The sequence below is a fragment of the Entelurus aequoreus genome, linkage group LG18 (genome assembly GCF_033978785.1).
Source record: "Entelurus aequoreus isolate RoL-2023_Sb linkage group LG18, RoL_Eaeq_v1.1, whole genome shotgun sequence".
Taxonomy (NCBI): domain Eukaryota; kingdom Metazoa; phylum Chordata; class Actinopteri; order Syngnathiformes; family Syngnathidae; genus Entelurus; species Entelurus aequoreus.
In genome coordinates, this window is record NC_084748.1 from 27,662,201 (window position 1) to 27,685,404 (window position 23,204).

A 23,204-nucleotide genomic window follows, 5' to 3' on the forward strand; every position below is an offset into this window, starting at 1 on the left:
GTGCTCTTGTCATATAGAGGATCTTTGACTAACATTTTTGCAGCAGGTCCTCAAAAACAGCACAGCCGTCCTGTCACATAGAGGGTCTTTGACTAGTGTTTTTTGCAGTAAGATACTTCAAAAACTTAGAGTGGTCTTGTTACATAGAGGATCTTTGACTAGCGTTTTTGCAGTAGATACTTCAAAAAAGCAGAGTGCTCTTGACATATAGAGGATCTTTGACTAGTGTTTTTTGCAGTAGATACTTCAAAGACGTAGAGTGGTCTTGTTACATAGAGGATCTTTAACTAGCGTTTTTGCAGTGGATACTTAAAAAAAGCAGAGTGCTCTTGTCATACAGAGGATCTTTGACTAGCATTTTTGCAGCAGGTCCTCAAAATCATTACAGCGCTCCTGTAATATAGAGGATCTTTGACTAGTGTTTTTTGCAGTAGATACTTCAAAGACATAGAGTGGTCTTGTTAGATAGAGGATCTTTGACTAGCGTTTTTGCAGTAGATACTTCAAAAAAGCCGAGTGCTCTTGTCATATAGAGGATCTTTGACTAACATTTTTGCAGCAGGTCCTCAAAAACAGCACAGCCGTCCTGTCACATAGAGGGTCTTTGACTAATGTTTTTTGCAGTAAGATACTTCAAAAACTTAGAGTGGTCTTGTTACATAGAGGATCTTTGACTAGCGTTTTTGCAGTAGATACTTCAAAAACAGCACCTTGCTCTTGTTATATAGAGGATGTTTGACTAGCGTATACTTAAAAAAAGCAGAGTACTCTTGTTATATAGAGGATCTTTGATTAGCATTTTTGCAGCAGGTCCTCAAAAACAGCTCAGCCCTCCTGCCATATAGGGGGTCTTTGGCGAGCATTTGTTTTAGTAGATACTTTAAAAAAGCAGAGTGCTCTTGTCACATAGCCTTTTTGTAGTAGATACTTCACGAAAGCAGTGCTATTGTCATATCGAGGATATTTGGCTGCCATTTCACAGTAGATACTTTAAAAAGCAGAGTGCGCTTGTTATATAGAGGATCTTTGACTTGCCTTTTTGCAGTAAACACTTCACAAAAGCATAGTGCTATTGTCATATAGAGGATATTTGACTGGCGTTTTGCAGTAGATACTTCAAAAAAGCAGAGTTGTCTTGTCATATAGAGGATCTTTGTCTAGTGTTTTTGCAGTAGATACTTAAAAAAAGTACAGTGCGCTTGTCATATAGAGGATATTTGACTGGCATTTTGCAGTAGATACTTGAAAAAAATCAGAGTGCTCTTGTTATTATATTGGATCTTTCACTTGTGTTTTTGCTGTAGCTACTTTAAAAAAGCAGAGTGGTCTTGTCATATAAAGGATCTTTGACCAGCATATTTGCAGGAGATATTTCAAAAAAGTACATTGCTTTTGTTATATAGAGGATCTTTGACTACTGTTTTTGCAGTAGATACTTAAAAAAGCACTGTGCGCTTGTCATATAGAGGATATTAGACTGGTATTTTGCAGTAGATAATTGAAAAAATCAGAGTGCTCTTGTCATATAGATGATCTTTGACTTGTGTTTTTGCTGTAGATACTTCAAAAAAGCAGAGTGGTCTTGTCATATAATGGATCTTTGACCAGTGTTTTTGGAGTAGATACTTCAAAGTAGCAGAGTGCTCTTGTTATATATAGGATCTTTGACTTGCGTTTTTGCAGTAGATACTTAAAAACAGCAAAACACTCCTGTTGTATAGAAGATCTTTCACTATCGATTTTGCAGTAGGTCCTCAAAAGCAGCAAGGCATTCTTGTCTTATAGAAGATCTTTGACTAACATTTTTGCAGTATATACTTAAATACAGGAAAGCGCTCTTGTCCCATATAGAAGATCTTTGAATATCCTTTTCACAGTAGTTTGTCAAAAACATACTCTTTAACTTTCTTTTAGTCAGACAGTACTTTGTCAAGTGGTAGTTCTGCCTGGTTGGCCACGCCTATAAGAACAGCTGATCGGCGACAGTGGTCAGATGACCACTTTTGAAGAAGAAGATGACCGTCGAAACATGTCAGGTAAAAATTCATTTAATCTAGAAAAAAAAGTCTGACTAGAAGAACATTGAAATGTATATGAATAAGAAGACATAATAAACCTTTTTGAGGTTCTCAAAAACGAAAGAGTGCTTCTGTTTATAGAGGATCTTCGGCTAGCATTTTTGCAGTATATAGTTGACAACAAAAGAGCACTCTTCTTGTATAGAGGATCTTCGACTAGCAGTTTGTCCTTAAAATTAGCTAATTGCTCTTGAAATATAGACGATCTTTGACTAGCTTTTTTGCTGTAGGTTCCTTAAAACAACAGAGCGCTCTTGTTATATCTTTGACCACCATTTTTGCAGTGGATAATTAAAAACAGCAGATCGCTCTTGTCATATATAGATGATCTATAAGTATCATTTTTGCAATAGGTCCTCAAAAACAGCGGAGCATTCTTGCCATATGGTAATCTATGACTGCCGTTTTTGCAGAAGGTTCCCAAAAACAACAGAGCGCTCTTGTTAAATAAAATGTTTTTGCAATGGCACTTTGAATAGCTTTTTTGCATTAGGTCCTTTAAACCTGCAGGGCACTCAGGTTAAATAGAGGATCTTTGACAAATGTTTTTGCACCGATATTTGACCAGTGTTTTGTGTGTGCGTTTGTGTGTGAGTGTGTGTGTGTGTGTGTGTGTGTGAGAACAGTCAACCGGCCCCATAATTACATTCCATTACACCTCACCTTTCTCCACAAACATTCCATAAGATCTATCCATGCCTTGCAGGCTTCCTGCACCATACAGCCCTTTGCGCTGTAATAACTGAAATAGTGTGAGCTTTTCCAGGTAAAAACAAAAACAGCAACACTGTGAGAGGAAAGATGTCGGCCCCGAGAGAGCAGAAAGACAGTATATTTGAGGTGCAGAGAGCAAATAATTAACTTAGCGTAGCATCCAAACAGGCTCATTTAGCTGGACTGAGGTGTATTATTAGCCTCATGTCAATTTTATGGACGATCTTTTCACGTCAGACACTTTTTCCTGTTTGTGTGTGTGTGTGTGTGTGTGTGTTCTTGTATTTCTACCCTTCTTGGGACATCAAGTAGGAAAAGTACCTTCCATATGAGGACCGGTGAACAAGTTGGGACTTAAATCATGGTCCCAATACGGAAAACCATTGCATCTAATAGAGAATGTCTCATTTGCACCCCTGGTGGTGAAATCTATCAAAATTAGGGTGGTCCCAAAAAGGAGGGATTTTTCAAATTGACTGTGTGTTGGTTTTAAAAGTGCTCCACCTCTGGTCAACATATGAAATAACAAGTGTGTGTAAAAATTTGAAGTGCTCCCCCTCTGGCCAACATATGAAATAACAAGCGTGTGTAAGAAATTGAAATGCACCCTCTTTGGCCAAAATTAATTGAACCATTTAAATAAATATGTATTTAGAGACATACTGTAATAACTTGAAGTAAATAATGAAGATTAAAAAACAATTACAGCAAAAAAAATAAAATAAATTAAATTAACTAAAAGCAGTCTTTTTCTCACAATGTGTCGACTTTTTTCTTATACAATTGGGAACAATTTCTCATATTCTTTCTGTTTCTGAAATATTGCAATATTTTCTCTTTAAATTATTACTTTTTTAATGTAAAATTATTACCTTTTTTATGTAAAATTATTACCTTTAAATGCAAAATGGTGACATTTCTCATGCAAAAGTCTGACTTTTATCACATTGCCCAATTTTTGGTTGTTCTTGTAAAATAATGACATTTTTAAAATTATCCCTTTTGTCATAACTTTTCCAAGTAAAATTCAGATTATTATTATAATATTGCCATATTTTAAAAGTTTTCTTATAAAACTGTGACTTTTGTCGAGTAAAATTACGACTCTTTTCATAAAATTGCCAACATTTTAAGCTTGTCTTGTAAAATTGCGACTGTTGAGTAAAAGTACAACTTTTAATATAATATTGCACAAATGTTCAGTTTTTCCTGTAAAATTTTGCCTTTCGTTGAGTAAAATGACAACTTTTATTATAATACTGCCAAAATTCTAAGTTTTTCTTGTTAAATTCCAACTCATTTTTCACAACAAGCGTTTTTTATATTGGCATAGCATGTGTATATTATTAATGTGGTAAATATAAATCTTTATATATCTAGAAAGGGTGGTCCGAAAGAGGGAGGCATTTTTCGGAGGTCTCAAGAAGGTAACAAATAGAAGAAAGTGTGTGGGTGTGTGTGTGTGTGTGTGTGTGTGTGTGTGTGTGTGTGTGTGTGTGTATCCCTCACTCATGTACGTGCGTTTTTGCTGCTCCTTGTGTGTGTGTGTGTGTTTACAAATTGGATGGAAAGCAGTGGTTAAGCACCACAAGTGGAAAATAGTGTGTGCGTGTGTGTGTGTGCGTGCGTGTGTGTGTAAGTGTGTTTTTATCTAGGTCAGCCAATGGCTTGTGAAAGTCATCCAGGTGTCCTTCGTAGGCCCGCCGCTCTCTCATTGCAGAGAGAGACAGGAGGAGTCGACAAGGGCAAAACCAAATGGAGCAAAAAAAGAGGAAAATGTTTTTAAAAAAAGAGGATGGTAATGTTAAACAGCTGCAGTAAAACCTCTAAAGTTAAGTTCATTGTTCCAATAGGAAATGTAATTAGTCTGTTCCAGAGTCTGTTTAAGTAACATGGTAATATGGTAACTGCTATACAAGTATATAAACAAGTATGATAAAAATAAATAACACTTTGATGACACATGTGTAGCAGAGGTAACCTGGGAGGAGAGTCTCTTCACAAGACATTTTGTTCTCCCTCTGCTGATATAATGATGAATGATAGTAGTGTGCTTTAGAGGAATTCCGCCTAGCAACAAGTGACCACTCTAAAGCAAACGTTAGATAAAATGTTACTCTGCTCATGATGTTTTATGATGAATCATTGTACATTAGTCAGCTGGGATAGGCGCCAGCTTCCCTGTGACCCTGCAAACAGACCGATGGATGGACAGTTGTCAACGTGTAATAATGGGGGTCTGTGTGTGAGTGTGAATGAGGCGGAGACGGAGCGGCCAGTCGGACCGACACTTCCGACAACGGAGACAATACCGACCGTCTTTTAGACAGGCACAGTCGTGTCATTGATTCCTTTCATGCATTTTAAAGAAGCTGCAGCGTTGGACCACTTTTAAGGATTTCATTCTGATTGGTTAAAAGGGAAGACTCATGTTCCACCTGCCATAACATGTCATTTGACAATAACCTGAATATTTATGTGTCAACTACAATGATTGGCTTTATTTGATCTCACTCATTGTAAAGTGATGTCGTTCATTAAAGGTCCCTATCATGTAAAAGTGACTTTTTAATGATATTCTATCAGTTCCTAGATTTTGTGCACCAAAAATCAATCATTTCCCTCATTTGTTTGCTCCACTTTTGAGAGAAGTACAAATATACACACATATATATATACATATATAAGTATGTGTATGTATATATGTATATGTATGCATGTGTATATATATATATATATATATATATATATATATATATATATATATATATATATATATATATATATATATATATATATATATATATATACATATACCCATTATATATACAGATACATACATGTATACACATATACACATTTATACACATATATACATATATACACTTATACACATATATACACATATATGTACATATATATATACGTACATATATATCTATACATCCATCCATCCATTTTCTACCGCTTGTCCCGTTCGGGGTCGCGGGGGTTGCTGGAGCCTATCTCAGCTGCTTTCGGCGGAAGGCGGGGTACACCCTGGACTAGTCATATATATATATATATATATATATATATATATATATATATATATATATATATATATATATATATATATATATATATATATATATATATATATATATAGCCAAAAGTATTTGGCCACCCATCCAAGTGATCAGAATCAGGTGTATAATCACTTGGCCTACAAACATTTCTGAAGGAATGGGCCGCTCTCAGTGATTTCTAGCGTGGAACTGTCATAGGAGGCCACCTGTGCAACAAATCCAGTCATGAAATGTTCTCGCTCCTAAATATTCCAAAGTCAGCTGTCGGCTTTATTATAAGAAAATAGAAGAGTTTGGGAACAACAGCAACTCAGCCATAAAGTGGTAGGCCACGTAAACTGACAGAGAGGGGTCAGCGGATGCTGAAGCGCATAGTGCAAAGACTTTCAGCACAGTCAGTTACTACAGAGCTCCAAACTTCATGTGATCTTCCAATTAGCCCACGTACAATACGCAGAGCGCTTCATTGGAATGGGTTTCCATGGCCGAGCAGCTGCATCTAAGCCATACATCACCAAGTCCAATGCAAATTGTGGGATGCAGTGGTGTAAAGCACGTCACCACTGGACTCTAGAGCAGTGGAGACGTGTTCTCTGGAGTGATGAATCATGCTTTTCCATCTGGCAATCTGATGCACGACTCTTGGTGTGGATGTTGTCAGGAGAACGCTACATTTGGGACTGAGTGTGAAATTTGGTGGAGGAGGAATTATGGTGTGGGGTTGTTTTTCAGGAGTTGGGCTTGGCCCCTTAGTTCCAGTAAAAAGAACTCGGAATCTCCAGGATACCAAAACATTTGGGACAATTCCATGGGATGGCACTTCAAGTTCATATGTGAGTCAAGGCAGGTGGCCAAATACTTTTGGCAATACAGTGTATATATATTTATTTATAATTAGGGATCTTCCAATTCTTGTTTTTATATTATTGTAATTGGAATTTCAATAATTTTAAATGATCATAAATAAGTAAACACATTGATGTTGTATCTCTGCTAGCATAAATTGCAATACATTTAATAAATATTGAATATCTTGGAGTGCAGATTTTTACCCAGTTAGAAAAACTGGGCTTGGTGGGGTTTTTTTGTTAGTTACCTTCACCTTCCAACAAATTGTGTATACTTGCTCATTTGTCCGTGTTGATGGGCTCATCTTGCTTATTCGGTTTTGATGCCGAAATACTCCTGTGACATTTGTCTTTGCAATCATGTTTTTTACCTCCAAATATTTGTTACCTCACGGTGTTTCACCCTTGTAAGCTAGGAGTCCCGCCTACGCCCATCGGCACAAAGATTGTGGATGACTGACAAGAGGGTCCACTTTTCATGAACTCAACTCACCTTAATGTGTGTTCCCAAATTTGTGTTGGACGTCTTAGATGAAAAGAGCAGTTATGATTTTGGTTTAGTAAACAACAAAAAACAAAAGTTTTTGGCATTGTTTTCTCTAAACGCAAACATTTTGTCTAAATATGGCTAATGCCACTCATTACTGAGGGTTTCCTGGACGTCGTCTTCATTACTAAAGGAAAAATCTAATCTGTGGGAGAAAATCCCTCTGCCATTTAATTTTTTTAATTTTTTAAATTTAATTTATTTTTTTTTATAAATGTATTAATATTATCATTTGGTGCAGCCGGGCCGGAGCAGGAGGGGATAGAAAGAGAAAAAAAGGAAGACAGGAGGAAATTGTGGGGACAAGAGGGGGATTAGACAGAGGGACAAAAACAACAACAGCAAACACAACAATAACAACAACAACAACAACAACAACCATAGAGCAACATCTGCCATTTTCAAGTATGGCTTTTTTTAAAATCCGTCAGCTTGAAGCGTCCCTCTGTCTCGGACTACCTTTTCGTCATGTGACACGAGCGTGTGACTGTTAATATTTTTGCTTACTAGTTTGGATGACCCGCCTTATTTTGCCTGTGATTTACCAGTCCGTAATGTTTCGCCCTAACCTTAGCCAATTGTGACTCATCATATGAACACCAACCAATCATCATGGATTTTCTCCATATGTTAAGTTAAGTTAAAGTTAAAGTACCAATGATTGTCACACACACACTGGTTGTGGTGAAATGTGTCCTCTGCATTTGACCCATCCCCTTGTTCCACCCCCTGGGAGGTGAGGGGAGCAGTGAGCAGCAGCGGTGACCGCGCCTGGGATTCATTTTGTATGGATGTTCTCATTCATCCAGGTCATTGTATTTTCTCTGTATTTTGTTTGGCTTGGATTCGCAGTCCATTTTCTCTTTTCCTAGCTTGTAGCTTAGATTTAAGCTACTTAGCTACATGCGTCTAAAAGTAGCTAAGCTACAGGAAAAGCTACTCTTTAAAAAAGTAGCTAAGTTACCATTAAGCTACTGGAAAAGTAGTTAAGATATGTAGCTTGGCTACATGTAGCTTGTTACTGCCCTTCACTGGCAATTTATTGATTTTAATTTATTGTTTCATTAATTGATTTACTGACTATCGGCCCAGGGCTACATGATACCACCACTGACTTGCTAGATTAGACTAGAAGTGTTTGTCATGTGTACACCTCCACCGTAAAAAAAACACATACATAAAAAAAAATAATAATAATCAGGCTTCGCTACACATCTTAAAATAAAGCTTTCAACTATCTGTAAGCTGTAACTTGATTTTTTTCTTCTTCAGCATATATACTGACCTAGCATGATGTTAAAATGTGAGTGTAATCTTAGCATTTAGCTCATATATACAGTCGTGGTCAAAAGTTTACATACACTTGTAAAGAACATAATGTCATGGCTGTCTTGAGTTTCCAATCATTTCTACAACTCTTATTTTTTTGTGATAGAGTGATTGGAGCACATACTTGTTGGTCACAAAAAACATTCATGAATTTATTATGGGTCTACTGAAAATGTGACCAAATCTGCTGGGTCAAAAGTATACATACAGCAAGTTTAATATTTGGTTACATGTCCCTTGGCAAGTTTCACTGCAATAAGGCGCTTTCGGTAGCCATCCACAAGCTTCTGGCAAGCTTCTGCTTGCTTGATTTTTGTTTCATCTGACATCACATGGACAAAGATAGGACCTTCTGGAGGAAAGTTCTGTGGTCAGATGAAACAAAAATTGAGCTGTTTGGCCACAATACCCAGTAATATGTTTGGAGGAGAAAAGGTGAGGCCTTTAATCCCAGGAACACCAATTCCTACCGTCAAGCATGGTGGTGGTAGTATTATGCTCTGAGCCTATTTTGCTGCCAATGGAACTGGTGCTTTAAATGGGACATTGAAAAAAGAGGATTACCTCCAAATTGTTCAGGACAACCTAAAATCGTCAGGCCGGAGGTTGGGTCTTGGGCGCAGTTGGGTGTTCTAACAGGACTATGACCCCAAACACAAGTCAAAAGTAGTAAAGGAATGGCTAAATCAGGCTAGAATTAAGGTTTTAGAATGGCCTTCCCAAAGTCCTGACTTAAACGTGTGGACAATGCTGAAGAAACAAGTCCATGTCAGAAAACCAACACATTTAGCTAAACTACACCAATTTTGTCAAGAGAAGTGGTCAAAAATTCAACCAGAAGCTTGCCAGAAGCTTGTGGAATGGCTACCAAAAGCGCCTTATTGCAGTGAAACTTGCCAAGGGACATGTAACCAAATATTAACATTGCTGTATGTATACTTTTAACCCAGCAGATTTGGTCACATTTTCAGTAGACCCATAATAAATTCATAAAAGAACCAAACTTCATGAATGTTTTTAGTGACCAACAAGTATGTGCTCCAATCACTCTATCACAAAAAAATAAGAGTTGTAGAAATGATTGGAAACTCAAGACAGCCATGACATTATGTTCTTTACAAGTGTATGTAAACTTTTGACCACGACTGTAACGTTTGTGTCTTCCTGTAGCACTCCTCAATGTTACGTTGTTGTGTGTGATATTCCACATGTATTGTGTCGCAATGTATTTGTAAAAAGGTGGATAAAGTGCACAATAACGCAGCTCATTAACATTAACGCTACAGACGCACAAAACGGCGTGCCACCAGAAGGGCTTACTATGCATGAAAAATGGCGTCAACTTAAGTTCAGGTGAGCTTGATCAACTTAACAATCAGCCCATCCATGAATGAGGTCCATAAAGTTCAGTAAGCCCCGTCGAATACCACCGTTATCATATTTCTAGAAAACCAGGACAAACAGCAAGTTATCGACTCTTGACTTTAAGAGTGTAATTCCTCCCGGCAGCTGCGTAAACAGTCCTCCATTGCATGCATTAAGCAAGGTTACGTCACTTCAGGAGATATTGACTGCTAACTTCCATTAGAGAGGCAGACATTTTTGATGCAACTCTCGTTTTGGGTCTGCTTAGATTGTGCTGCTTTTGCTAATCTTGTAAAATGGACGAGCTGAACAAGCACATGACGAGTGTGTTTGCGGCCAAAACACACAAGGAGAGAGTGACAATAACCAACCGTGGTTTCCTCTGTGGGAGGAAGTGAAACAGGAGCATGTGTTTGCATGGAAGAACATACACACACTATACATTTCGTCTTCTGGAATCTTTCTTTCCTCTGTTTGAAGTCCAAAAAGTGCTATAGTATTGTGCATATAAAACACGGTGTTGCTTCAATGAGCTTTTTTAGTAGTAGAAATCATACATTTTCGAAAAAGACTTCTTCCTCTGCAACAGTTTGAACCTGCTCTATTCTTGTATTAAGTAAAGTCAAACAAAATAAAGTTGTTTAAAATCAAATATTGGAAAAAAAAAATGAAAGGGATATGTTTTTACCTACTTAGTGGCGTAGTGGTTAGAGTGTCCGCCCTGAGATCGGTAGGTTCTGAGTTCAAACCCCGGCCGAGTCATACCAAAGACTATAAAAATGGGACCCATTACCTCCCTGCTTGGCACTCAGCATCAAGGGTTGGAATTGGGGGTTAAATCACCAAAAATGATACCCGGGCGCGGCCACCGCTGCTGCTCACTGCTCCCCTCACCTCCCAGGGGGTGATCAAGGGTGATGGGTCAAATGCAGAGAATAATTTCGCCACACCTAGTGTGTGTGTGACAATCATTGGTACTTTAACTTTAACTTTTTTGGTGTATTTCAAAAATAATAAATTCAAATAAAATATGTGAATCAATGTTGTAATCGTTTTAAAAATCTATTTTCCAGCTAAAATGGTGCTATATTTTATGTAAAATATAATATAGTTATTTTTGAAAGGTGCAACAGCACAGACCTTTATTTTAAATTGAATTAATTCAAATAAAGTAATAAAAACGAAATAATAAAATATTAACATTGTGGAAAAGGATAATTAACTTGGGACTTGTACTGTATATATATATTTTTAAATGGACAATTTTCCAGTTTACACGCACTTTTGGAAAAAAAAAAAAAATTAGTTGTATAAAATGTATTTAATATATATATCCATCCATCAATCCATTTTCTACCGCTTATTACCTTCGGAGTCGCGGGGGGCGCTGGATAAAGTAATTGCAAAATTGCTAGGAAATTAGACACACTGTAAAAGGTAGTATTTCCCAGAAACAGTGTGGACACACGCTAAATGTTGTAATCGTTTTAAAAATCTATTTTCCTGCTAAAAATGGTGCTATATTTTACGTAAAATATAATGTAGTTATTTTTGAAAGATGCAACAGCCCAGACCTTTATTTTAAATTAAATTAATTCAAATAAAGTAATAAAAACTAAAGAATAAAAGAATAAAATTGCGAAAAAGGATAATCAACCTGGGACTTGTGCTGTATATATATATTTTTTAAATGGACAATTTTCCAGCTTACACGCACTTTTGGAAAAAAATTTTTACCAAATTAGTTGAATAAAATGTATTTAATATTCAAAAAAAAAAACAAATAAAGTAATTTTAAAATTGCTAGGACATGAGACGTCTACATTGTAAACAGTGTGGGCACGCGCTATTCTTTTATTAAATAAAGTCAAACAAAAAAAGTCGTAAAGCGAAATAAAATTAATTATCGGTAAACAATGTTTTGAAAGGGATGATTTTCAATAGTGTGATTTTTTTTCGTGTATTTAAAAAATAAAGTACAATAAAACATGTAAATTAAAAATAAATAATTACAAAAATGTGTGTGCGGGGAAGCAAATTTACTTCGTGCAACCTAAAAAAAAGTAATTTTCCAGCTTGAAATATGCTGTGTTTTGTTTTGGAGGAAACAACTTTTCATACGCTTTAACGAGGAAACAGTGTGTGCATGCTCTATTTTAGATACAATTCATTAAAATAAAGTAATATAAACTTAAGTGAAATATTAAATAATAAAATAATATGAAAATGGAGAAAGGACTAAGAACTTATTCAAAAAAAATTGAAATGGATTTTCCAGCTTACATGCTTAATTGAAAAAAGTATATCTTAATTACTTACATAAAATCCGTTCATTATTAACAAAAACATTTGAATGAATGGAAAAGGTTCAAGGAAATCAAACTAGGTATTATTTCCCTCTAACACAGCAACCAATAATAATTGCAAAAATATGGGGGGTAAATTATGTATAACAATGTATACAAATTCTGAGAAGGCATGCTACGTATATTTTTGTTTTATAAAATAAGGTACAATAAAAATAGTTTTCAAATTCAAATGAAATAAGTGCAACACAGGTTACTATTTTACTCCAGAAAAATTTACCTGTAGGACCAAATTGGTCTGGGAAAGCCTGGCCAAGGATTACAATGTACTTCAAGAAACTAATGATAACGTGTAAGCCTACTTGTTTTTTCGCTGCTGAGAAGTCTGAACAGTGCATGTGCTGCGCTCCTTTCTGAACTCAGTTGAATTTAAGGGCAACCAATTAACCTCACTTGGACACATTTAAAAGTAGCAGATAACTTATAGAAGAAGTCATTCTATTTATAACTTTCTAAGTACAAACATGAGTACAAATCAAGCCTGCCCTAAAGAAGAGGACGCTACCTCATTGCATCATTGAAAATGCCCAACTCAATCCACATGTCAACAAATAATATGAATATGAATATTTAGTCCCAGTTTGTTGTGTTCTTCCAGGGCGATCCACTCCCTGCGTCGCTGGTCGACCTGGTGAGGAACTCTCCTATCTCCTCTGTGGACGAGCTGAAGATGCTGTTGCAGCACCAGGCCGGAGCAATAGGTACTGATACTCACTCTCATCTGCCTCATCGCCACGGCGACGCAGTCTGAGAAAACAGCCGTGCGTACGTCGCCTGCTGGTTTGATGAAAAAGAAATGAACGCCTTCCTGCTAAGTGAAACTAAGTCACGCATGCATTTTTAATTTGTGATCCTTTGATGGTTGCTAATGCGATGTAGATAAAGCGGTGACATAACAGCGACGCAGAGAGGAACGTATAGGCAAAAACGAGACAGGATAACTCGCATCTGACTTGACGGGTCTGGAAAATATATGATACATTTAGGTTTTTTGTTGTGCGTTTTCATTTTGCAACCAACTTCCTTATTTTACAGTTCATTCAACATACTCGTTACTTTGCCTTCAAGGTTGTGAGCACATGAGCTACTCCGCAGCTCGTTTAGGCAGCCAAATCGTCAGGCCTGAATTTTTTGTGCCTTCCACTGATTGCTGCTATAAGTACTCAATTGCTTCCATTTAGAGCTGGGGTGTCCAAACTTTTTCCACTGAGGGCCGCACACTGGCAAATCAAAGCAAGCGGGGGCCATTTTGATATTTGTTATTTTAAAAACCAATACAATATATATATAACAAATATACATGTAGGCCTCCACTCAGGCTTGATCCTGGGGACCCCAAAGGGTTTTGGTCAAAAAAATATTAAAAATGGGTCATTATTCAGTATTATTATTTTTATTATTATTCAAGTTTTAAATCTCTAGATCAACATTAGGTCTATCTGTCAATATAATGTTTTTAAAGATTTAAGTTGTATGCTCTTTTTGTCAAAGAAAACCTGTTTTTTTATGGAAAAAAACACAAAATTTGCAATATTTTCACCCAATATTTTTTTTTAAATGGAATGTTTGAGATTAGAAAATAATTTGAGCCTTAAAAAGGTCAATAACTCATAACACCATTGATTTTAATTTTTTTTTTTTTTTTTAGCAATGACACTTAAACACAAATCGAACTAAAATTATTGGGGATCCAAAAGGGTCCTACTCATTAAAGTGTTAAAAAAATAAATTATACATTTTTTTTACTGTTTACTTTTAACACAATAATCTCGAGATCAACTTCAGATCCATCCGTCAATTATAAGTTTTATTGTTGTTTATGTTTTTTGTTTGTTCGTTTTAGGCCCTTCTTTAAAAAAAACAGCTCAGTTTTTTATATGGCAAACACAAAATATGCTAAATTTTCCCAAAAAAATATCTCAAAGTGGAATATTTAACGTGACGTAATTGGAGCCTTCAATAGGTCAATAATTCATAATGACAATTATTTTGATACATTATTATTCTTTAAAGAAAGAAACAGCCTGCATGGCAGCTTTGTGTTATTAAGAGTAAACATTGCAACATTTTCTTGTTACATTTCGCCTGTTTGCTCTTTTATACCACTTTTTACGTTAAATCGTATTTTTAAAATGTGCCGTGGGGCCGTTAAAACATGACCTGCGGGCCGCAAATGGTACTTTGGACAACCCTGATTTAGAGCGATCTCTTAACTGTCAAATAAGGCGCATACTTCCTGTTAGAGCTCCGCTGCAGCCTGTTTAGGCAGCCAAATAGTTGGGCCTGCATTACCTGCACCCTCAGATGGTTGCTGCCAAGTTGTCAACTGCTTATGTTAAAATCCATCGACTTCCACATGATCACCAAAACTCTTAACTGTCAAAATATGGCTTTTACGGTTTAATCTAGTCTGCAGCTCGTTTAGGCAGACAAAAAAAATCTGGTCTAAATAACTTGTGTCCTCAGCTCATGGCTTCCAAGTACTTGCCTGCTTCCATTAAGAAAACTCCTTTCAATAAACAGATAGTACTTTCTGTTCGATCTAGTCTGCAACCTGTTTAGGCAACAAAAGAGTCAGGCTTGCATTACTTGTGCCTTCTGCTGGTTGCTGCCAAGTTGTAAACTGCTCCCATTAAGATCCATCAAGTTACACAATCAAGTTACTCTTAACTGTCAAAATATGGCTTTTACGGTTTAATCTAGTCTGCAGCTCATTTAGGCAGACATAAAAACGGGTCTAAATAACTTGTGTCCTCAGCTCATCGTTTCCAAGTACTTGCCTGCTTCCATTTAAATCCATCAAGTTCCAGCACTACTGTCAGAAAACAGATAGTACTTCCTGTTCGATCTAGTCTGCAGCTTGTTTAGGCCGACAAAAAGTCAGGCCTGAACAACCTCTGCCTTCTGCTGGTTGCTGCCAAGTACTTAACTGCTTCCATTTAAATCCATCAAGTTCCACACAATCAACAACACTCCTGTCAAAAAACAGTTAGTATTTCATGTTCGATATTGTCTGAGGCCTGTTAAGGCAGCGAAATAGTCGGGCCTGAATTACTTGTACCCACTGCTGGTTGCTGCCAAGTACCTAACTGCTTCCAATTCGATCCATCGAGTTCCACACAATCAACAACACTCTGGTCAAAAAACAGCTGGTACTTCCTGTTCAATCTTCTATGCAGCCTGTTTAGGCAGCAAACTAGGTAGGCCTGAATTATTTGCATCCACTGTTGGTTGCTGCCAAGTTGTCAAATGCTTCCATTAACATCCATCAAGTTCCACATGATCAACAAAACTCTTAACTGTCAAAATATGGCTAAGGCATCCTGTTTGATCTAGCCTCCAGCTCGTTTAGGCAGACAAAGAATCGGGCCCGAACAACTTGTGTCCTCTGCTGGTTGCTGCCAAGTACTCAACTGCTTTTATTAAGATTCATCAAGTTCCACACAATCAACAATACTTCTGTCAATAAACAGATAATACTTCCTGTTCGGTCTAGTCTGCAGCCTGTTTAGGCAACAATCTAGTCGGGCCTGAATTACTTGTGCCTTCTGCTGGTTGCCGCCAAGTTGTCAACGGCTTTCATTAGGATCCATCAAGTTACATACAGTATGATCAACACAACTCCTAACTGTTGAAAAATTGATTATACTTTCTGTTTCATCTAGTCTACAACTCGTTTAGGCAGACAAAAAGCTGGGCCTGAATAATTTGTGTCCTCTGCTGGTTGCTGCCAAGTACTCAACGGCTTCCATTTAAATCTATCAAGTTCCACACAATCAACAATAATCCTGTCAAAACCAGCTAGTATTTCCTGTTTTATCTTGTCTGCAGCCTGTCTAGGCAACACAATAGTTGGGCCTGATCTACTTGTGCCTTCTCCTGGTTGCTGCCAAGTTGTCAACGGCTTCCGTTAAGATGCATCAAGTTCCACACAATCCACAATACTCCTGTCAAAAAACAGCTAGCACTTTCTGTTTGATCTTGTCTGCAGCCTTTTTAGGCAACAAAATAGTCAGGCGTGAATTAGTTCTGCCTTCTGCTGGTTGCTGCCAAGTTGTCAACCGCTTCTAGTGACATCAGTCAAGTTCCACATGATCAACTAAACCCTTAACTGTCAAAATATGGCTAAGACATCCTGTTTGATCTAGTCTGCGGCTCGTTTAGGCAAACAAAAAGTCGGGCCTGAATAATTTATGTCCCGAGCTCAATGCTGCCAATTACTCAACTGCTTCCATTTAGGTCCTTGAAGTTCCACACAATCAACAAAACCGCTTTCCAAAAACAGCGAGTACTTCCTGTTTAATCTAGACTGCAGCCTGTTGAGGCAGACAAATAGCTGGGCCTGAATTGCTTGTTACTTGTTGTTACTAAGTGGTGAAATGTCTTGGTTTCAAGAAAACAATATAGTGAATATACAACATGAATTTGTTACTACGACTGATAGATCGATGACGTTCCACGTAGGGTTGTATGGTATACCGGTATTGGTATAGTACCGCGATACTAATTAATCTTATTCGGTACTATACCGCCTCTAAAAAGTACCGGTCCCCCACTACTACTACAGCTACTTCTAAATAACTAATCATGGCGACAAATAAAGTGAGTTTCTTACAAGTATCATCCCTGCAGGACGAGGAATAGCTGAACATGCTTCACTACACACCGTAGCTCACCGGCGTCACAATGTAAACAAACGCCATTGGTGGATCTACACCTGACATCCACTGTAATGATACCAAGTACAGGAGCGAATCTAGTCGATACTACTATGATTACATCGATATTTTTTAGCATCCCAAAATCTTTTTTCGTTTTTTTAAAATTTATATTGTGTTTATAAACTCAGGAAATATGTCCCTGGACACATGAGGACTTTGAATATGACCAATGTATGATCCTGTAACTATTTGGTATCGGATTGATACCCAAATTTGTGGTATCTTCCAAAACTAATGTAAAGTATCCAAACAACAGAATAATAAGTGATTATTACATTTTAACAGAAGTGTAGATAGAGCATGTTAAAAGAGAAAGTAAGCAGATTTGAACAGTAAATGAACAAGTAGATTAATAATTCATTTTCTACCACTTGTCCTTGATAATTTTGACAAAATAATAGAATGATAAGTGACACAATATGTTACTGCATACGTCAGCAGACTAAATTAGGAGCATTTGTTTGTTTACTTACTAATAAAAGACAAGTTGTCTTGTTTGTTCACTATTTTATTTAAGGACAAAATTGCAATAAGTAACATATGTTTAATGTACTTTAAGATTTTTTGTTAAAATAAAGCCAATAATTCAATTTTTTGTGGTCCCCTTTATTTAGAAAAGTATCGAAAAGTATCATATTAGTTTCACGTATCAACAAAAGTCCTGTAGTATGTTGCATTGTTTTCTGCATGTAAAACTATATTGTGTTCCATAAAAAGTGTTATGTGTTCCCAATTTTGGTTGTCTCTCACAGATTTTGTGTGATTCGGTTTGGAAACGGACCCTTTGGGAGGGATTAGTAACATAAACCAAGATCCCATAGTTTTCCCAATCCCCAATGTCATAATTTACTGAATTATGGCAAAAGATGGACTCAAAGTGTGCGTTAACACATACAAAGTCAGTCTCTACTTTCAAAGAACTCTAACTCGTGCTCTAACTTTGACACAATTAACCAAATTAAATTAAGAGAAGAAAGGAAGCAGTCAAGCAAAGCTGAGATAATTGCAAAGATTAAAAAAAAAAAATGATGAAAACAACTTCACGGACTAATTGGAAGCTGCTAAACATCAGGCACTTCATTAAGGACAATATTAAAGAAATAACCCAGGATAACCTTTCTCATTCACACTTAAGGACATAATTAAAACGAAAGAGCACATTATAAAATGGCGACATTTGCGAGCACACACATACTCACACACACACATGTGGGCTATATTTAACAGCTCATATATCCCCTCAGCCGTATTCTTGACAGCGCTGAGACGAATTGTTGCAAAAAATAGCCCGATTGTTTCAGCGGGAGGCGTAAAAAAAAAAAGGCTTCTTTTGTGCAGTGAACAATGAGCCGTTCAAGCTCGTAAAAGTCTGCTTTTTCCCCGCAAAAAATGACAAAATGCATCTTTGTTTATGTCTAGAAGAAGAGGAGGATGACGAAAACACAAATCCAACCCATAGACGACAAATCAGAAGTATCGGTAGGTTCTCCTTCTTCTTCTACTGTGGCTCCTTCCACTCTGTCGTCGCTACCATGAACCGTCTCTCTGCTGCCCCCCCTAGAGGAGGCCGAGGTCGCCCAGCAGGCGGCGTGCAAGGTTCGGACGGAGGTGATGGAGGTGACGAGGTCCATGTTGGACCGGCGCAACGCCAACTTCATGCTGTGGCCGCCCTGCGTGGAGGTGCAGCGATGTTCGGGCTGCTGCAACACCAGGATGCTGCAGTGCGTGCCCACCGTCACCTCCAGCAGATACCTGCAGGTAAAGCCCACACCAGGACCGCCGGACCAGTGGAGAACTTAGTCTCTGGCCTGGTCACCTGTCAATCACAAGGCAACCAGTACACTAATGGCTACGAAAACCTTGAAAAAGTAACTTTGGTAACACTTTAGTATGGGGAACATATTCTGAGTAACAAACTTAATTTAGAGTTATTTGGACACCAGGGGAACATATAAGGGTTAAGGTTACTAATAAGCAATAATTCTGAGGTTATTGAGGGAATACTCTTAGTTAATGGCTTACTGGTTGTATAATAAGGCCATGCAGAAGAAGGCATTAATAAGTACTTAATAATGATTTATTAAGAGCCAATATGTTAGTAATTTGCATGTTAACGGCCTACTGAAACCCACTACTACCGACCACGCAGTCTGATAGTTTATATATCAATGATGAAATCTTAACATTGCAACACATGCCAATACGGCCGGGTTAGATTACTAAAGTGCAATTTTAAATTTTGCGCGAAATATCCTGCTGAAAACGTCTCGGTATGATGACGCCCGCGCGTGACGTCACGGAATATAGAGGACATTTTGGGACAGCATTGTGGCTAGCTATTAAGTCGTCTGTTTTCATCGCAAAATTCCACAGTATTCTGGACATCTGTGTTGGTGAATCTTTTGCAATTTGTTCAATGAACAATGGAGACAGCAAAGAAGAAAGCTGTAGGTGGGAAGCGTTGTATTTCGGCCGGCTGCAGCAACACAAACACAGCCGATGTTTCATTGTTTACATTCCCGAAAGATGACAGTCAAGCTTTACCATTGGCCTGTGGAGAACTGGGACAACAGAGACTCTTACCAGGAGGACTTTGAGTTGGATACGCAGCAGACGCGGTACCGTGAGTACGCAGCTGCGGCTTCCAAACATTTGATCGCTTGCCCGTACGTGCGTGCCGCCATGTGCATGTCACGTATGTAACTTTGGGGACTTTGGGGAAATATATGTGCTGTATGAACTTTGGGGAGGTGAACGGTACTTTGGGCTGTGGGATTGAGTGTGTTGTGCGGGTGTTTGAGTTGTATTGGTGGGTTATATGGACGGGAGGGGGGAGGTGTTTGTTATGCGGGATTAATTTGTGGCATATTAAATATAAGCCTGGTTGTGTTGTGGCTAATAGAGAATATATATGTCTTGTGTTTATTTACTGTGTTAGTCATTCCCAGCTGAATATCAGGTCCCAACCGCCTCTCACAGCTTCTTCCCTATATGAATCGCTTCCACTGCCCTCTAGTCCTTCACTCTCACTTTCCCCATCCACAAATCTTTCATCCTCGCTCAAATTAATGGGGTAATCGTCGCTTTCTCGGTCCGAATCACTCTCGCTGCTGGTGGGAATGATTGTAAACAATGTGCAGATGTGAGGAGCTCCACAACCGGTGACGTCACGCGCATATCGTCTGCTACTTCCGGTACAGGCAAGGCTTTTTTATCAGCGACCAAAAGTTGCGAACTTTATCGTCAATGTTCTCTACTAAATCCTTTCAGCAAAAATATGGCAATATCGCGAAATGATCAAGTATGACACATAGAATGGACCTGCTATCCCCGTTTAAATAAGAAAATCGCATTTCAGTAGGCCTTTAATAGGCAACTAATTAATGGTGAATATGTTCCCCATACTAAAGTGTTACCGTAACTTTAATTTAATGTCACAAGACAGCAGCAACAAAACCGATGTCGTCATAGCATTCTGGAGAAAACTGCTTAGCCACCATTTATACCGCTGATGAGGTCATTGCAAACAAAAGTACGGCAACGTGCATAAGTTTCACACCAACAGCCGGTGAGGGGTGGATAAAGTTGCAGCTAATGCCATCCTGGGGAGTTTTTACAACTACATCAAGAGGTTGCCTACAGCCACAGCGGTTCATACCAGTGTTTAGAGACCCCGCATTAAATTATCCTCTGCATTTGACCTATCCCCATGTTCACCCCCTGGGAGGTGAGGGGCGCAGTGAGCAGCAGCGGTGGCCGCGCTCAGGAATCATTTGGTGATTTAACCCACAGTTCCAACTTTTGATGCTGAGTGCCAAGCAGGGGGGCAATGGGTCCCATTTTTATAGTCTTTGGTATTACTCGGCCAGGATTTGAACTCACGACCTTCCAGTCTCAGGGTGGACACTAACCACAAGGCCAATGAGCAGTATTAGTAATATTGTTATTATAAGCGCTAACGCAGACTAACTATTTATAGCGGCGACGTGATCATCGAGTGGTCTGCTGCTTCCTGTAAGTTTATTCTAGATCATAAATCATGCATCTCACCTGGACAGAAGAAGTCTGAGGACGTATTCCGACAACTTGGTACAATTTGACAGCCATTTAGGACCTGGAACTGGCGAGAACGACATGAAAAGACTCGTTCCGCCACCCCTTTTCCTTGCGAGGGTTATGAGATATTCTTCATCTAAATGGAAATATATGAACATCCTAGCAGTCGGCATCCTTGTGACAGCAGACCTTGTACAGTAAGTGATGTTTTATTATTTTAGTTGACTCCCACACTGCAAAAAGTCAGTGTTCAAGAAAAACAAGAAAAAAAATACAAAAATTAGGGGTATTTTATTTGAACTAAGCAACATTATCTACCAATAGAACAAGAAAATTTGGCTTGTCAAGACTTTCCAAAACAAGTAAAATTAGCTAACCTCAATGAACCCAAAACTACCTTAAAATAAGTATATTCTCACTAATAACAAGTGCACTTTTCTTGGTAGAAAAAAAAGACACCTTTTTGCTCTGAAAAATATTCTTAAATTAAGTACATGCTAGTGCCATTATCTTGACATAATGATATGCGCTCGGCATCATGATTTTTTTTTTCATGCTTGAAGTAAGAAATTATTACTTTAAAAAAGTAGTTTTATACTTGTGAGTGTTGAAGACACAGCTTTGCAACAGTTGATATTCTAGTTTCAAGCATGTTTTACTCAATATAGGTCATAGAATCTCAGCAACAAGCTGTAATATCTTACTGAGATCATTTAGGACCAAAACACTTAAAACAAGTAAAACACTCTAACATAAAATATGCTTAGTGAGAAGAATGATCTTATCAGACAGAAAATAAGCAAATACCACCCTTATTTGAGATATTTAATCTTACTTAGATTTCAGTTTTTGCAGTGCATGAAGTCAGCAGTGAGTACTGATAAGAAGAAAAAAGCAAACGTGATGAGTTTTTGAAATTATTGCGCCGCATCTGCTTAAAATGATCAAAATACATAACTATTAAATGTTGTTATAAATGTGCTCATTACTACATTACATATGTATATAAAAACCCCAATGCAGGTGTTTGTAGGTTTTTTTAAGGGCTTTGTAATTGAACTTTGAAACACATTCATGTAATATTTAGAATGCAAAAGAAAAAAAGTAACATCGTCCTGTCTTTCATAATGATTGTGATTGATAGGAAAAATTCCAAAAGAAAGTGTAGTTCTCCTTCAATTTGACTGTGACAGTAAAACTTGACTCAAAACATTAAATGTACAGTTTTAGGTTATAAATTATACCTATACAGTTTTACAGTAGCAGTTATGTTACCTGTACTGTACTGCACTGTATTTCTAAAAACATTATGTTTTTGTGCCATGTTTTAATTTACACTACCATTTAAGGTTGACAAAAACGGACATTTACAGTGCAGACTTCCCATTATATTGTGTTTAGTATATACTTAGACACAAAACTATGTTCCTCATTTTAAGTCATCGTATAGTAGATTTAGGTTTAATATTTAGGAGTAACTCCATGTATGACTCCTGATTGGCTAAAATAGGCTCATGGTTAGGATCATTTAACACCTCCTGCTACTTTTAGGTATTAACATTAAAGTTAAAGTACCACTGATAGTCACACACACACTAGGTGTGGTGAAATTACCCTCTGCATTTGACCCATCCCCTTGTTCCACCCCCTGGGAGGTGAGGGGAGCAGTGAGCAGCAGCAGTGGCCGCACTCGGGAATCATTTTGGTGATTTAACCCCCGATTCCAACCCTTATTTAATGCAAGAGTAATGTTTAATGTTTATGCACAATGTTTTGTTTTGCAAGCCTATCTTAAGATAACCGATAACTATTATTTTTTATAAATTTAGATTGATGTAGTTTTTGTAAACCTTTCTTTGCGACTGGCAGCAGAAGTCTTTGTAGGCTTTCAAAACACCATCGTGGTGATGCTGATAAGGTTTGATGTGTTAGGCCGCTAATGTTTGTTTTTTTCCCCCTCCTCGCAGAATGTTTGTAGAACGTTCGGTGCAAAATAGCTAAAAGTCTTCCTCCCACACAATCGATGCCATGTTTGTTTACTTGGAGCTCAGGAGAAGTTTACGAGAGCACCAGCAGGAGAAAAGGAGCGCTTCATTTACTCACCCTAAGCCC

At 37.8% G+C, this 23,204-nt stretch overlaps 1 protein-coding gene across 1 annotated transcript in view; it reads left to right on the plus strand.

Moving 5' to 3' along the window:
* pdgfba (platelet-derived growth factor beta polypeptide a) overlaps positions 1-23,204 on the plus strand; it is a 52,454-nt gene that overhangs the window by 14,396 nt on the left and 14,854 nt on the right. Inside the window, exons 2-4 of the mRNA XM_062026835.1 lie at positions 12,914-13,016; positions 18,456-18,515; positions 18,598-18,794. Coding sequence (XP_061882819.1) covers positions 12,914-13,016; positions 18,456-18,515; positions 18,598-18,794 — 360 coding nt within the window. The remainder of the gene's footprint in view (positions 1-12,913; positions 13,017-18,455; positions 18,516-18,597; positions 18,795-23,204) is intronic.